Consider the following 15647-nt stretch of genomic DNA (forward strand, 5'->3'; position numbering starts at 1 on the left):
TCCTAGTTGTTTAAGACAACATGAATTAAGTATAGTCTTAATGAAATATCAAGATTTATGATGAGTTTTGAGATTCGATGAAATATTAATGCGTAATTAGTCTGATTATCATCATCGTATGGTTGTTGTATTTTATTAACGTTTTAATTATTACAATTATTATTATTAGTATTTAATCATCATTATTATTATAAGATAAATATTATGTAATATATATAAATTAACGTTTTAAAAGGATATTTATTATGAATAAATTAAGTTCAGTTTATCAAAATATTAGATTATATGTAAATGTAAAAATTTGATTAAAAAGGTTTTAAAAATATAAAGCTATAAAAAAAACCGGGTTTCGTGACACTTAGAGGTCCAGTTTTAAGAAAAATAACATTTATTGCTTAATATATTTTATAAACAATTAATAAAAGGAAACTGGGTTTTAGGATGACAGGAAAACTACTCAAATTGTCGGTTTATAATAATTAAATGATTAGTTGTGTAGGGATTTATTTAATATTAAAAGGACCAACTATTAAATAAAGTTAACAAAAGAAAAAAAAAAGAAAACAAAACCCAAAACGGGCTGGGCCGGGTTCGAACCCATAACCCAACCTGTGTTAACCAGTGGACTAGCCAACTGAGCCATCATGGCCAGTTGTTAACTGTTGCAGATCCAAAAAAATATAAACACATGTTTAAAAGGGACATGAACCCTTTCGTTCAAACAAGTTTAGGGCTAATGTTCTTTGACATAACGTGATTCTAGTGTACCTTTAATTGGATTAGAACTGTGGTTCAGATGGTGAAACCGATCAAGTTAGTTGCGGCCAAAGGAGGGGTAATTTGAGTGACGGGATGATAGTGTAAATCAAATTGGGTTTAGGGGAAAAGTTAGCGACGAGGAGGAGAAGGTTTCAGCGAGTTTAATTGGTTCGTAACGAGGGGATTATATAAGATCACAAATTAGGGTTCGTTTTTGTTTAAAATGGTTAATTTATCAAATTACGGACTAATTAACACGCTCATCCTATAATTAAGTGTCGGTTACGCGTTTACTTAGTGGAATATGCTAATTTCCTAAGATAATCGGTCAAGACGAGCGAGAATTGATGATTTTGAAGATGTGGGGTGCCGTCGGGTCAGGTTTGGATCCAAGGGCAGACCGGTCGGACCAGGTTAGAAGAATTATGTTTAATTTGATTAAAATATATTAAATAATAATGATATAATACTAGATTTACACAGCAGGTCCCTGTAGTTTAGGTTTGGAAACATATTTGGGTTAAAGCTTTGGTTTGGGAGAAAAATGCCAAGTTTTGTAAGTTTTGAATTATTAAATAAAAGTGTTATAACAATAAAATAGTCAATTTATTTACTAGATCATATCTAATAACAAATATCGTGGTGTTTGTTTAGCTTGTTATTGAGTATGACCCGACTTGGATCATAACGTATAGCCACATCAACTCAAATATGTGTCTTGGGCAGATCGATTCCAACATTAATTTCTTAAAATAAAAAATAAACTAAAATACAAAGAATACATTCATAATATTTTAAACGAAAATATCAGAAACGAAAAATTTAAACAATCCCATTTGTGATACGAAGGATAAAACTAGTGTAACATGAATATAGGGAGATTATGCGGAGGGAAGATGAAAGAAGTAAAAGGGTCCGTTATTCTTGGAAGCCCAGGAGGCCCATTCTTGGTAGCGTAAACGCACTTGACTTGACTGCAACTTCACCGGCGACACACACACACACAAACACATGGCTCCAAAGAAGAAACAACAGCAACAGAAGTCATCCAAAGGCAAAAGCAAGCAGCAGTCTTCTTCTTCTTCTTCTAGCGGTGGTCCTAAGCTCCAAATATCCGCCGAAAACGAATCCCGACTCCGACGGCTTTTACTCAACTCCGGCCGTTGGATACACCAAGAACAAGATCCTTCTTCTAATTCTAATGTTTGACCAAACGCCTCAATGAAATAATCTTTGTTTTTGGTGTTTTGAGGAGGGGAGGGCAACGGGTGGTTGCTCTCCTCCTTCCTCTTTGGTTCGGGTTTTCATTCCTCAAACTCAACTAGAGTTTTGTTTTATTATTATTTTTCTTGTTGTGGTATTTGGCTACCGGGGTGTTTTGTGGGTCGGGGGTGGTATGACCGGGGCTATTGAGGAGGTTGTTTGGCCGTGTCCGTTTAGAGGCTTCCACTGTTGCCCGGATGGATTACCGGGGTCCAAGGGGGTTCGATTGGCCGCACATATTAAGCGGCTTCATTTGTCTTCGGATGACAAGAAAGAGACCTTACGGGAGGCGATCTCGACAAATTTGGATTTGTTTATTTCGGTTGGTGAGGCTTTAAAGGTCTCGCGTAGGTAGATGTGTGGAACGTGTATGGAGTCACATGCTCTCCGTCGGGGGTGCCATCATGATGACGGGTCGGTCTGGTACAAGTGTGTCACAGGAGATGTGGAGGAATATATAGTGGGGATTGCGAAGCCACATGTTGGGAGGGAAGTTGTCGCGGTGGGAAGGGTAGAGGTGGATGTAGTTCTCCTTGAGCGTGTCTTCACTCTTCCTATTACGACTGTTAAAAACATTCCTCATAGTTGTCGTATGGCTTTTTCCTAAGCCTTAGTGGGTGCTCTGGGTAAGGTGGCGGCTATGCCAGAGTCTGTTGAGGCGTGGGTGAAACTGTTGTTGTTACCACATTGCACCTTACGAGTTTTCAGACCTTCTAATCGTCAGCAACGCAGGTCTGGCAATAGAAAGTCTGAGCAATGCCGAATTATTCAACGGTCGCTATCCGCTTGGGGTGACCGTGACGGTTTCTTTGAGCTCCTTATATCGCTTTTTAACCAACCCCTAGGAGATGCCCCGGGTGGTGATGCGTTTGTACCCGAGTCTGACAACGCCGGGTTGGGCGCCAATGTTAAACAATGTTTGCGAAAAGTTGCGGACGGGCATTTCACTGCTGCGGTCAAGGTATTATGCTCTTCAGGGGTTGCACCTTTCGGTAAGGATACTTTGAACGCTTTGTTGTCTAAGCATCCCATCATGGCACCTCCGATTATGCCTGCTTCCTTGCTTTCTGAGTCTCCCCTTGTCGTGGACGTTGATAGTGTGCTTGGGTGCATTAAGTCTTTCCCTAAAGGGACTTCGTGTGGGCGGGACGGTTTGCGAGCCCAACACATTTTAGATGCGTTGTGCGGAGAGGGGTCTCCGATTGCGGATGGTTTTCTCAAGGCTATCTCTGCGGTGGTTAATTTATTTTTGGGGGGAAGGTGTCCTAAGGTGTTGGCAGAGTTTGTTGCGTCTGCCCCACTTACGCCGTTGCTTAAACCGAACAATGAGATTAGACCTATTGCCGTTGGGGCCATTTGGAGGCGGTTGGTCTCTAAGGTGGCTATGAGGGGTGTCGGGAAGGAGATGGTTAAATACATCGGTGACTTTCAATTTGGGGTGGGAGTCCCCAGTGGGGCAGAGGCCGTGCTTCATAGCGCGAACAGGTTTCTAAATCAGTTTCATTCGGATGGGTCATTGGCTATGCTTACTGTTGATTTCTCCAATGCCTTCAACTTAGTAGATAGGACGACCCTTCTACATGAGGTTCGGAGTCGATGTCCTTCCATTTCTCTTTGGGTGGATTTTTTATATGGGCAGTCGGCTAGGTTATATGTGGGTAATACTTTCATTAAATCCACTACTGGGGTTCAACAGGGGGACCCTCTTGGGCCTCTCCTTTTTGCCTTAGCTTTGCACCCACTTGTTCACCAAATCAGAGATCGGTGCAAGCTTCTCTTTCATGCTTGGTACTTGGACGATGGCACGATTATCATGGATACTAGAGAGGTAGCCAAAGCATTAGATATTATCAGGTCTGAGGGGCCTCGTTTGGGTCTTGAATTAAACGTTAAGAAAACAGAGTTATTTTGGCCAACATGCAATGGGGTGAAGGCACAGGAGGGGTTGTTCCCTTGCGGGATTGGAAGGCCGGTGCTTGGCGTGAAACTCCTTGGTGTGCTATAAGCCAGGATGCGGGGTTTATCAGCAGTTTGGCTATGAAAAGGGCATCTAGCACTGTGGAACTGATGAGCTGTCTCCCAAGACTTCGGGATCCTCAATGCGAGCTTCTTTTGCTTCGCTCATGTATGGGAGTCGCCAAGCTTTTGTTCGGTTTGAGAACATGCCAACATATGTATGTGGGGGAAGCTGTTTCTATATTTGACAATGGTCTTCGAAGGGCGATTGAGGACATCGTGGTTTGTGGAGGTCCGTTCTTTGGGTATCTCCAATGGAGGTTGGCATCACTTCCGATCCGTTATGGGGGGTTGGGTCTCTGTTCGGCCGAGGATGTATCTACATATGCTTTTGTGGCTTCGAGAGCACAGTCGTGGTGTTTGCAAGACCATATTCTTCGGGGTTGTGATATTTATGGGTTGGACTCTGATTATGGGTGTGCGATTGATCGTTTACGTACTTCACTTCCAGATTTTGATCTTAGCGGGTTCTCTAATAAGGACACTGCCCCCCTAAAGCCCAACATGTTGTGGCGAGTGCCTTATTTAGTGGAATCGTCAAGAGTTTAGAAGTGAAGTTTGATCTATCCCCTCGCCAAAAGGCGGTGTTCGAATGCCTTCGGGCTCCTCGGGCTCGGGATTTTCTAACGGCCATCCCCATTGAAGGATTAGGCCAACGTATGTCGGGTTTGGAGTATCGGGCTATCCTTAAGTACCGGTTAATGATCCCTATGTTCCCGACGGATGAACCTTGCCCAATTTGTCGCAAGGTCTGTTTGGATTCTTTTGGTGACCATGCGGTGCATTGCAAAGAATTGTCTGGCTTTAAATACAGACATGATCTGGTTAGGGATGTTCTGTGTGATGTTCTTAAACGGGCAGGGATTTCTGCTAAAAAGGAGGCCCCTGTTAACTTTCTCACGGATCCTATTGAAGGGAGGTCTACTTTACGACCAGCTGATATTCTTGTGTTCGGGTGGGCAGGGGGGAAACACGCCTGTGTGGATCTTACAGGAGTGTCTCCTCTTGTTGGGCTCAGGGATCGTGGGTTTGTTGTGGGTCAGGCTGCGTTGAAGGCTGAATCGGGCAAAGTTGTTAAACACGAGAAAGCTTGTTTAGATAATCAACATGTCTTTCTACCATTTGCCTTTGATACATTTGGTTTTCTGGCTCCAGAGGCTGTGAAATTTTTGAGTAGGGTTCAGCGCGTCGTACACGGAACCTCTTCAGCTTCTAGGTCCCAAAGCTTCGTTTTTAGCAGGATTGGCTTTGCTGTTCAAAAGGGGGTTGCGGCGCAGCTTGTTGTCCGTTTGCCTGCCACTTTATTGTAATCGTTTTATAGTAAATTATATAAAACTTCGATCGTGACGGATTCAGAAAGAAAAAAAAAATTGTAATCTTACAAACGCACAGAAGGCGAAGAAGCTACACTCTCTTTACGAGAAGGGCTTCATATTGAACGTGCTCTCTCTCATCTCAAGGTAGGCTTTTTATGTTTATTGAATGAAATTGGATCATTGTTGCTCATCTCACACTTAGACACCTTACTATTCAAAAGGAAAGTGCTACTTTTGAAGACTGGCTATGCTTCATATTGCCTGCCCTTGAAGTTTCGCAGCACTTCTTCCAGGGTATTCTCATCTAATTTAATAATTTTATTTTATTCTATTCATATTACACCCCCCCATATCAACCGGAAGAAGAAATACCAACCAAGAGTTGATACATTGGATTATGCCCACCAGTCTCAAGCCGATTGGATACGTCAATATATGGAGCAACAAGAAGAGGTATAACAAACCCAATCATCTCATCTTTTTGTACACACTGAAAATGCAAACTAATCAAGTGGTGTTCTGCATTATTCCTAGGACGAATATGAATCTTGGGAAGATGCTGCCGTTGAAGAGGTACTGTTGATGCTATATATTGATCTGTTATAAGAAATCACGCTTCTTATTATCCAATTTCAGATCCTTATTACTTCCATCTTCCACTAACATTAATAAGTTACAGCTGTTTATAAAAGTATTTAGTCTTTCAATCTCGTTAAACATCTATCATAATCTGCACACTCAAATCCAGCTGTTCTGTACATGTCATGACACTTAAGTAGTATAGACTATTATGTGTTACAACCTATTAGTTCTTCATCATATAGCATTTTCCTCATATTAATAACTTTACTGGGAACTTTTTTTGTTGTTTAAGCAACCACTCAAATCTTCTTTGCATTGCTTTCCCTTTTTAGACATCAGAGCCAAGAAGCTATGATATTATTCGAGAGGAATATCATAGTGCTCGGTTGCATGCTATTAATGCCAAAGAAAGAAAGGATAAGAAAGGCCAAGAACAGTCTGGTCAAATAATTCGTAAACTTAAACAGGAGATGGCTGCCCTAGGTTAGTTTAAATTCATAGTTAACACGTTTAACTTCATTTCTATGTATAATTTACATAATGTGAACACTACATGCAGGCATATCGGTTGATACATTAGCTGCAGAATTTGAGAGTCGTCAGCGCGCAATGGAGAACAAAAACATTGAAGCTGTAATAGCTGGAGAAGATGGTTGCATAGAATCTACTGTCGACCAAGTGGGCCCACAGGATAATGAAAAGGTTACAGATAATTGCTCCACCGAGGATGTCTCGTTAAGTGTTCCAAGTCAAGATGCAGACGAGGACTCAGGAGATATTGAGCTTGGTGATATGTTTCTAGAAGATTCATCATCTGGCCAAGTTTTGCCTCCGGAGATTGTGGAGATGCAAAAGAAGGAGAAAATGAAAGAGTTAACAAGTGAAAAGAATTTGGAAAAATTGGAAGGAATTTGGAAAAAGGTGATGCTTGCTTTCATGAGTTTGTTTTGTTGTTTCATATGGTATCATTTACTCTTGATTTATGTCTATGGGGTGTTTATTAGAGGCAGCAAGATTGGGCAGGTTCAGTGGGTTGGATAACAGGTCAAATCCAGTAGTTTTTGGCTAGGATCACTAGTTGTCCAGATCTGTAAAATTTGTATTGAAAGTTAATGCCAAATATGATTACATAAATCATAGTATTTCAGCAATATTATTATTTATTAAATATAATGGTTTAGAAGGTTTTATGTACTAAAATTACACTTTGGGCAAGTTTCGATTTGTTCTACCAATTTGACTCGTTTCCTTATTAGCTACTTTTTATTACACATGTTTGATACATTAAAGAGAAATATAACTCAAGTTGCCACCTCTAATGTTTATGCTTATCTCGCTCTACCTTTTTTTTTCTGTATTATCAGTTCCTTCATCACATTTTCTCTGATATATAACATTTTTTTAAACACATATATGCCAATTAAAATAATTTAGGGTGTGGATAGTAAGAGGAAACAAAAGATCATTAGGAACAAGTAGGTACTGCAATACAGTTTGTGAACAGTTGTTATAAATCATAGTCATTACTTCCAGATAGAAGTTTACATAATGCATGAAACTATGATGCTACTCAGAGCACCTTTTCTTGTCTATCACAATTTAAATTTCTCTTCAATATACTGATTTTATAGCCTATTCCATATAGGGGGACCCACTAAGGATTCCTAAGGCCATTCTTCAGCTGCTTTGTCAAAGATCTGGATGGGAGGCACCAAAATACAATAAAGTACAAGGCACAAGAGATAGAAGTAGTTACAGTGTGAGTGTGATACGTAAAGCTAGTGGCAGGGGTAAGAACAGAAAAGTTGGAGGACTAACTACTCTTCAACTACCTACTCCTGGAGAATCATTTCAAACTGCGAGGTAGTCTGCATGATCCTTTTAATGATAAAACTTTGGCTTTGTGTATCACTTTACCATGTTTGCATTAGATTCTGATGGTGTGGATTTGTCAATATATGACTGTCACCTTTGTTTAACAAGGGTACTTACACTAAGGCTACTGATGATTTTCTTCACATTTATGATATTTTTGTGTTTAGGATGCACAAAACAGAGTTGCTGCATATGCTTTGCATCAGCTCTTTCCTGACCTACCTGTACACTTGATGATGACAGATCCATATGCTTCACTTGTTCTACAATGGCTGGAAGGTAACTTTTGGAACCAAATATGTAAATAGGAATGCTAAAAGAGTTAATTAACAATATTTTATTTTTTAAATTGAAATTATTATTCACTTAACCATATGATCCAATAAGTGTAAAACTTGCAGAGGACCTATCAGGAGATGTGAAAAACAATGAAGTGGACAGACGGGCAGGCTTTGTGGATTCTTTGCTTAATGCTGATGCATCTGATGCTGTTGTTTTTGAGGATCTATTGGATACTTCTGATTCTCAAATATCTCATGTTCAAGAAGATAAAAATTCAAGAGACCCTGGTATTGATAAAAATCCTGAAAGTATGTTTTTGGTTTGTTCTAGAAGAATCTATATTTCTGCTTACAAAAGCCACCTGATTTAATATGTACACTACCTTCTATTGATCCACTTACAGGTGTTGACTATCATAAGCAGGTGGAGAGTTCTTATCTTAAAAAGCAACAAGAGAGTAAAAGAAATATGAAGAAGTATGAGGTTAGCATACTTACAGTTAGTTTAAATCTTTTGTGGTCTTGCTTTAAGATAACATGGTGTTTGATCAGTTATGGTTAACTTATATTTTATGCATTGTTTTTGCAGGACATGTTAAAAACTAGAGCTAAACTTCCCATTGCAGAACTGAAAGGCGACATTTTGCATTTGTTAAAAGACAACGATGTACTTGTTATCTGCGGAGAAACAGGTTGCGGAAAAACAACTCAGGTGAAATATTAAAGCTTTGTTGATTTTAGTGCTTTGTCCAATGTTAATTTTGTACTTGATACAAGACAAGCATTAACTAGTGTTTCATGTAGGTGCCTCAATTTATCTTGTATGACATGATTGAGCAGGGGCATGGTGGAATTTGTAACATTGTGTGCACACAACCAAGGAGAATAGCGGTTAGTCAACAGTTTGTAATATTACATATGCACATAGAATATATTATTGGCAAAGCAATTGTGATTATAGCACAAGTTGACACATATAAGACCTTTTCAATTTGTATGGTATAGGCGATTTCTGTTGCTGAAAGAGTTGCAGATGAGCGTTGTGAATCTTCGCCAGGTTCTAAAGATTCTTTGGTTGGTTATCAAGTACGTCTTGATAGTGCCAGAACTGAGAGAACAAAACTTCTGTTTTGTACAACTGGCATTCTGTTGAGGATGATTGTGGTATGCTTTTTTTTTTAAGTAACTTTGTTCTACTTGCAGTTGGCCAGTTGCAGATTTTGATTTTAGTACTCATCGTTTCATGTGAACACTTTACATATATTTTTTACACTTATGTGTAGTTTGTCAAACACATATAACCTATTGGGATTACTTTCAAATTAAGTAGGTTGGGCCATGGTGTTTAACTGCAATTAATCTAGTATTCCTTAATCTCCGTAGTTATCTTTATGAAGTACTAGAGATTATATTGAGGCTTATGATTTAGTTATTTATTGAAGTTTCTTTTGTAACAGATGAATTTTGTTGCTATAGTATCAGGAATGTTTATTATTATTTCATTTTCTTACCTTTTTCATAATTAAACTGCAGGGAAACAAAAGCTTTGCTGATATAACTCATGTCATAGTTGATGAAGTGCACGAAAGGTCTCTCTTGGTGAGTTAGTGAGATTACAGTTTGTATATGATCTAATTTGTTTGTTGCTATGTCAATTTTCATTCAAGTGTATGTCATTTTAATTCTGTTTTCTTTAAGGACTATTTCATCTGTTCCCCGTACTATGAGATTAGCATGATTTCATGTTCTTATATATGTTTGTTAACTTATGTCGTTACATTTTATGGTGTAATTAGTTATTTCTGATATCTTTTACTACCATATAAAATGTGATTGAAAACAGACGAGCGTGGTTACAGTCTGATTTTCAGATGTCTTTTGTCATAACCCTTCACTTTGTAACAGGGCGATTTTCTACTAATTATTTTGAAGAGTTTTATTGAGAAGCAATCTACCCAACGCACACAACAAAGGCTAAAAGTTATCCTTATGTATGTTTAGATGAACAATGATATTTTTCTATTTTAATGCTGCAATGTTTTACATACTCTGTTAACGAATTGATGTGATTTGCAGGTCTGCAACAGTTGATTCACAACTTTTTTCACATTACTTTGGTGACTGTCCTGTTATACACGCACAAGGCCGAACACATCCTGTGACAACACACTTTCTTGAGGACATTCACGAAAATCTTGATTACCGACTCGCTTCAGATTCCCCAGCTTCTTTGAGATCTGATATGCCAAAGCAAAAGGTATCTTTACCACTTTCTTGCGTTAATAGGCCTGTAAACGAATCGAAAGAACACACATGGATCGTGTTCGTTCATTTAAATTTAACCGGACAAACGGTTAAACGGGAACAATTAAACAAACTGTGTTATTTTGTTTGTGTTTGTGTATATCTGTTTGCTAACAGTATAAAAGAACAGTCACGACCGCAAACAAACAGACATAACTGAACATAGATGAGGATGAACCAACATAACTGAGCTAAAACCAGTTGAAAGTAAATGTGAATGACAATGTGTTGGGCCTAATAAGTTATTAAAAGTAGACTAAATTGTAATTTGCCTAAAAAGTTTAAATGCATATTAACAAACGTAAACGAACACACTTAAACAAGTGTAAACATAAGATCATAAATGAACGGAACGAACATAAAATAACTTAAATGAACGAACGTAAATGAATGTTCACAAGCATAATTAAACGAACGAAACATGTGTTCATGTTCATTCATTTAACTAAATGACAAAAAAAATGTTTGCGAATTTCCAGCCGCACGGTTCACATAGGTTTCATTGAACGTTCAATACACTTACAAGGCAGTCAAAGATATTCTCTGTAATTCATTGGTTCTATACTGTACATGTTCCAAGCTCAAAGGGGTAAAAAGTAAAAACTAGTCTCATCATGCACACATCCCTCATATCATTCTCATTTATTTGTGTGTCTGTAAAATTTGTGTTTTAGTTTTAATTCTTTTTAACATTACATGCGTGTCTCACATATTAATGAAGTCATAATTAATAAAACATTGATCATTTCAGGGTGCAGTTGTTGATAATCACAGGGGAAAGAAAAACCTCGTCTTATCTGCATGGGGTGATGAACCTGTTTTATTCAAAGGTTATTCAAATCCGTATTATGTCGCAGAAAACTACCAATCATACAGCGAGCAAACACAGCAAAATCTGGTAAATGTTCTTAATAATGCTTGAAAAAGTCTGGGAAATATTCTTAATACACTTGTGGAGTTAAATTTTACAAATTCTGTTACTGTCTGAACAGAAAAAGTTGAATGAAGATGTTATTGATTTTGATCTTCTAGAAGACCTGATTTGTCATGTTGATGAAACTTACCCTGACGGTGCAATATTGGTGTTTCTACCAGTAAGTCCTTTGATTAATTATGTTGTGATTTAATCTTTTGTTGTGTATATAAGATGGGTTAAATTAGTTAAATGTAACAGGGAGTTTCTGAAATTCACACATTGCTAGACAAGTTAGCTGCTTCTTACCAGTTTCGTGGAGCAGTGTCTGATTGGATTTTACCATTGCATTCATCTATTGCATCATCTGAGCAGAAAAAGGTGTTCTTAAGACCACCTGATGATATCCGTAAGGTAAATACATGATATTTTAATATTGGTTTTGGAATATGAGTATATGATATAAACTTTTATAAGGAGAATAGATCCTTAGGTGATATTATTTGGTATTTTGGTTACTTCCCGATTGTTATCAAGTGCATTAAAGATAAAATTTAAAGATTATTAATAAAACATGCTTTGAGGTTAAAAAAAGCTGGAGAGACTATCTTGATAAGTTCTTTTGGTTAAATGAACTGAAAAACTTGTCGGCTCGGTTAGAGTTCATGATTACGAGGACTGGCTGCTAACCGAAAACAAAAAAAAATTGAAATTACTTGTTATATCTATATGTGTGTGTGTGCATGCGTGTCATTTGTCAATCTACCACTGGGAGGAGTATTAAAATTTGTTTTGAGGATGTTTTTACCTTTTAAGAATTTCTAATTTCTTGTCCACAATAAAGTCTACAGTTTTTTAACTTTCTCTTCATGATTTTTGATTAAGTGTGCGCATTTACATATGAAACTTATTTGTTTAGAAGAAAACAGTTTATTGGTTAATTGAATAAAAAAATTTAGCTAACAGGTTTATAAGCATATGTTTAGGTTAAAAAATTGTCAAACTGACACTACCTGTTAATTATCCATGAACACCTTTAAGCTGCAGTTGTATCTGTTATATCCTTAAATTTATCTTTATTAAAGGGCATGTTAGTTATTTGTCAAACATTCTGTATTAACCTTTGTACCAAATCACACCCTGCATATGTTTCCCAAATGAGGTAGTTCTAATTCTAACATCAAACATTTATATATATTATCCTAATGATACATTGTACTTTCTAAAGTAATCAATTATCTATCATCAGTTCCAAATCATTTGTTCCTAATGTTCATGTAATTGATTCTGTAAATTGTTCTTATTTTCAGATTATAATAGCCACAAACATTGCAGAAACTAGTATTACAATAGATGATGTAGTCTATGTCATTGACTGCGGTAAGCATAAGGAGAATCGTTACAACCCACGCAAGGTTTGACAATTTTTATGTTTATTTTACTTCAAGTGTAATTAAGTTTCACATTTTGTTAAGGAAAAATGTGTAAGAAACTTTTATTATGTTTTGTTGATGTCATTAGAAACTGTCAAGCATGGTTGAAGATTGGATATCTCGCGCTAATGCAAGGCAGCGGCGAGGAAGAGCTGGACGTGTAAAACCAGGAATTTGCTTTTGCTTGTATACGCGTTACCGATTTGAAAAACTCATGAGACCGTTTCAGGTATCAATAATGTTAGTTGTATTTATTTGGGTTTTAGCCCATGTAGTTGGTTAAAGCCCATGGGCCTATTATGGGTTGTAATTAGGGTTTTGCTGTTGTATATATAGATGTATCCTCCTTTGTAATATTCACACATTCAAGTAATAAACATCTCTTTCACTACAACACTCTTTTTTACATGGTATCAGAGCTACGGATCTCGATCCAAACCCTAGCCACCATCTGATCCGAACCACAGTCTGACCAGCCCGCCACCAGATCTGAAACAAACTTTGACCTCGTTATACCTACTGTTTTGTCACGAAATCTTTTTTCGTGACATCCCCTACCAATCTACCATCACCGCAGCCACCAACGTATCCAGCAATCTCCGAACCACCTTCCGTCAAAAACACGGCGCCAACCGCCGCCTGACGCGCCGCCACGCGCCGCCTGGCCGCCGTCACTGTTTCTCACGCGCCGGCGCGTGACTGGTTTTCCGGTCACTGGATTTTTCCAGATCTGTTGTTTTTCTCTTCCGCACCTCCCTGTGTTGTTAGTTTTTCAATTTGGGGACTTATAGTTTTCTGTCTCAGTTCGTGTGCTCGTATACGTTCGATACACTAACTTTCAGATTCAATGGAAGACTTGACCATTGAAAGTCAGATTGCTCCAGGTATTATCAACTATTCTTCTGTCCTTCGCATTCCCCTTAAGCTTGACTCGAAAGATTGGGGTTCATGGAGTCTCTTTGTCCAAAAGGGTCTTACTAGTATGGACAAAGACGACCATCTCACTAAACCACCACCTGACCCGATTTCCAAAGAATGTCGAATTGATGATAGGGGAATCCAAATGGCACTATGGAATGCCATGGACACACAAATCCTTACTATTGCTCAAAACTTTTACACCGTGAAAGAAATGTGGGATCACCTCTCATCATCCTTTTCGGCTAAAGAGTCTATTCTCATGCATATTCCGTGGTCCAAGCCTATGGCCGGGCTGAGCAAGGCGATTCTACATTCACCGACTACTTTACACGATTTTCCAAACTCCGAGATGAGCTTCGCACTTTGTTTCCACCCACTACTGATTTGAAGATTCAGGAGCGAAACGCCAAGATGGATGTCATGACCTTCATTGCCGGGATATCACCTAAGTATTTATCCTCGGTTGCATCGACTTATCATCTATTACGGGAAATGTATTGTTCTGATGCAACTCCAACTCTTACTGATACATCGGCTATGTATACATCTACCGGTAAAAGTACTGGTCGAGGTTCTCATATGACCAACAAAAAGGGTATTGGACGGGGTGGTGGTTTTGTTTGTCACTATTGCAAGGAACCAGGTCACACAAAATGGGATTGCCTGAACCGCCCTCCTGGAAGCCAGCCACCTCCTCGTCCCAAAGTTCGTTTGGCTGCCACTTGTGAGGCTTCAGATCCAACCGCCACTCCTGCTTACACATTTAATGAAGAGGACTACTGTCGTCTCCAGCATCTTCTAGCCTCTCAGACACCTGCCCCTACTCCACGTGCCAATACGGTCGATTCAGGTACGTTTTCTAGTCTTACTTCATCTTGGATTATTGATTCGGGAGCTACTCATCACATGACTGGGACCCGGGTATTCTGTCCAACCTTCATAAAGTTTCCCACCAACCAGTTCGACTTGCTGATGGATCTTCCTGCCCTGTACTTGGAGTTGGATCAATTAACACCTCGTCCAACTTAAACCTCTCGTCTGTTCTGTTTGTTCATAAATTTCCCGATAACCTTTGTTCAGTAAGCCAACCTACTAAACAACACAATTGCTCCGCTAAATTTTATCCTACTCACTGTATCTTTCAGGAACTAGGGACGAACCGTCTGATTGGCACAAGTTTTGAATTTGGAGGCCTCTACCGCTTAACCTTCCTGTCACGTCCTACAACGTGTTCTACTACAAATGCTTGTGGTTCAAGAGTCAAGGAAGCCACTGTCGGTTAGGTCATCCCTCTAAGCGGTTCTGAGGCAAATGAGACCAGATTTACCACTTTCGTTTTTTAATTTTCATTGTGAGTCGTGTCAACTTGGTAAACACACCAGGTGTCCCTATCCTTCTAGAGTGTCTAATCGAGTCAGTTTTTGTTTTGAACTTTTGCATTCTGATGTATGGGGTCCTTGTCCTACCAAATCTACGTTGGGTTTTAAATATTTTATTACCTTTATTGATGACTATTCTCGCACTACTTGGGTTTATTTGTTGAAATCTCGTAGTGAGGTATTGAGAATTTAATGTTTATGTTCAAAACCAGTTTAACACCACCATTAAAACTTTACGATCTGATAATGCTAAGGAATATTTTTCCAGCGACTTTTCTTCATACTTAAAAACCAACGACATTATTCATGAATCTTCGTGTGCGTATACATCTCAACAAAATGGTGTCTGAACGCAAATCGTCACCTATTGGATGTTGCTTGCACAATCATTATCAAATCACGTGTTCCTCATCGTTTCTGGGGAGATGCCATTCTCACTGCCACATATCTGATTAACCACATGTCCACACCCGTCCTTCATGGTTAAACACCGTTTTCTCTACTATTTCCCAACAGTACTCCATTTCCTCTCGCACCTAAAGTCTTTGGTTGCGTTGCCTATGTTCATGACCATCGTCCGAAAATCACCAAACTTGATCCCCTAG

General features: G+C 38.6%; 1 protein-coding gene across 1 annotated transcript; it reads left to right on the forward strand.

Annotated features, from left to right (window-relative positions):
* The first annotated feature begins 1770 nt into the window (after nt 1-1770).
* Nucleotides 1771-13096, forward strand: LOC143635176 (DExH-box ATP-dependent RNA helicase DExH7, chloroplastic-like). Its single transcript, XM_077103066.1, has 19 exons — nt 1771-1962; nt 6269-6419; nt 6496-6959; nt 7582-7726; nt 7868-7920; nt 7979-8090; nt 8213-8401; nt 8497-8576; nt 8682-8804; nt 8897-8983; nt 9098-9178; nt 9626-9681; nt 10169-10349; nt 11148-11294; nt 11389-11490; nt 11571-11723; nt 12620-12724; nt 12831-12971; nt 13079-13096. The coding sequence occupies exons 1-19, from the start codon at nt 1771-1773 to the stop codon at nt 13094-13096; spliced, it is 2580 nt and encodes an 859-aa protein (XP_076959181.1).
* The last annotated feature ends 2551 nt before the right edge of the window (nt 13097-15647 follow it).

Source organism: Bidens hawaiensis, unplaced genomic scaffold (assembly GCF_021521415.1).
Source record: "Bidens hawaiensis isolate Kalapana, Puna unplaced genomic scaffold, B.hawaiensis_p1.1 tig00000536_1, whole genome shotgun sequence".
In the NCBI taxonomy this organism is placed as follows: Eukaryota; Viridiplantae; Streptophyta; class Magnoliopsida; order Asterales; family Asteraceae; genus Bidens; species Bidens hawaiensis.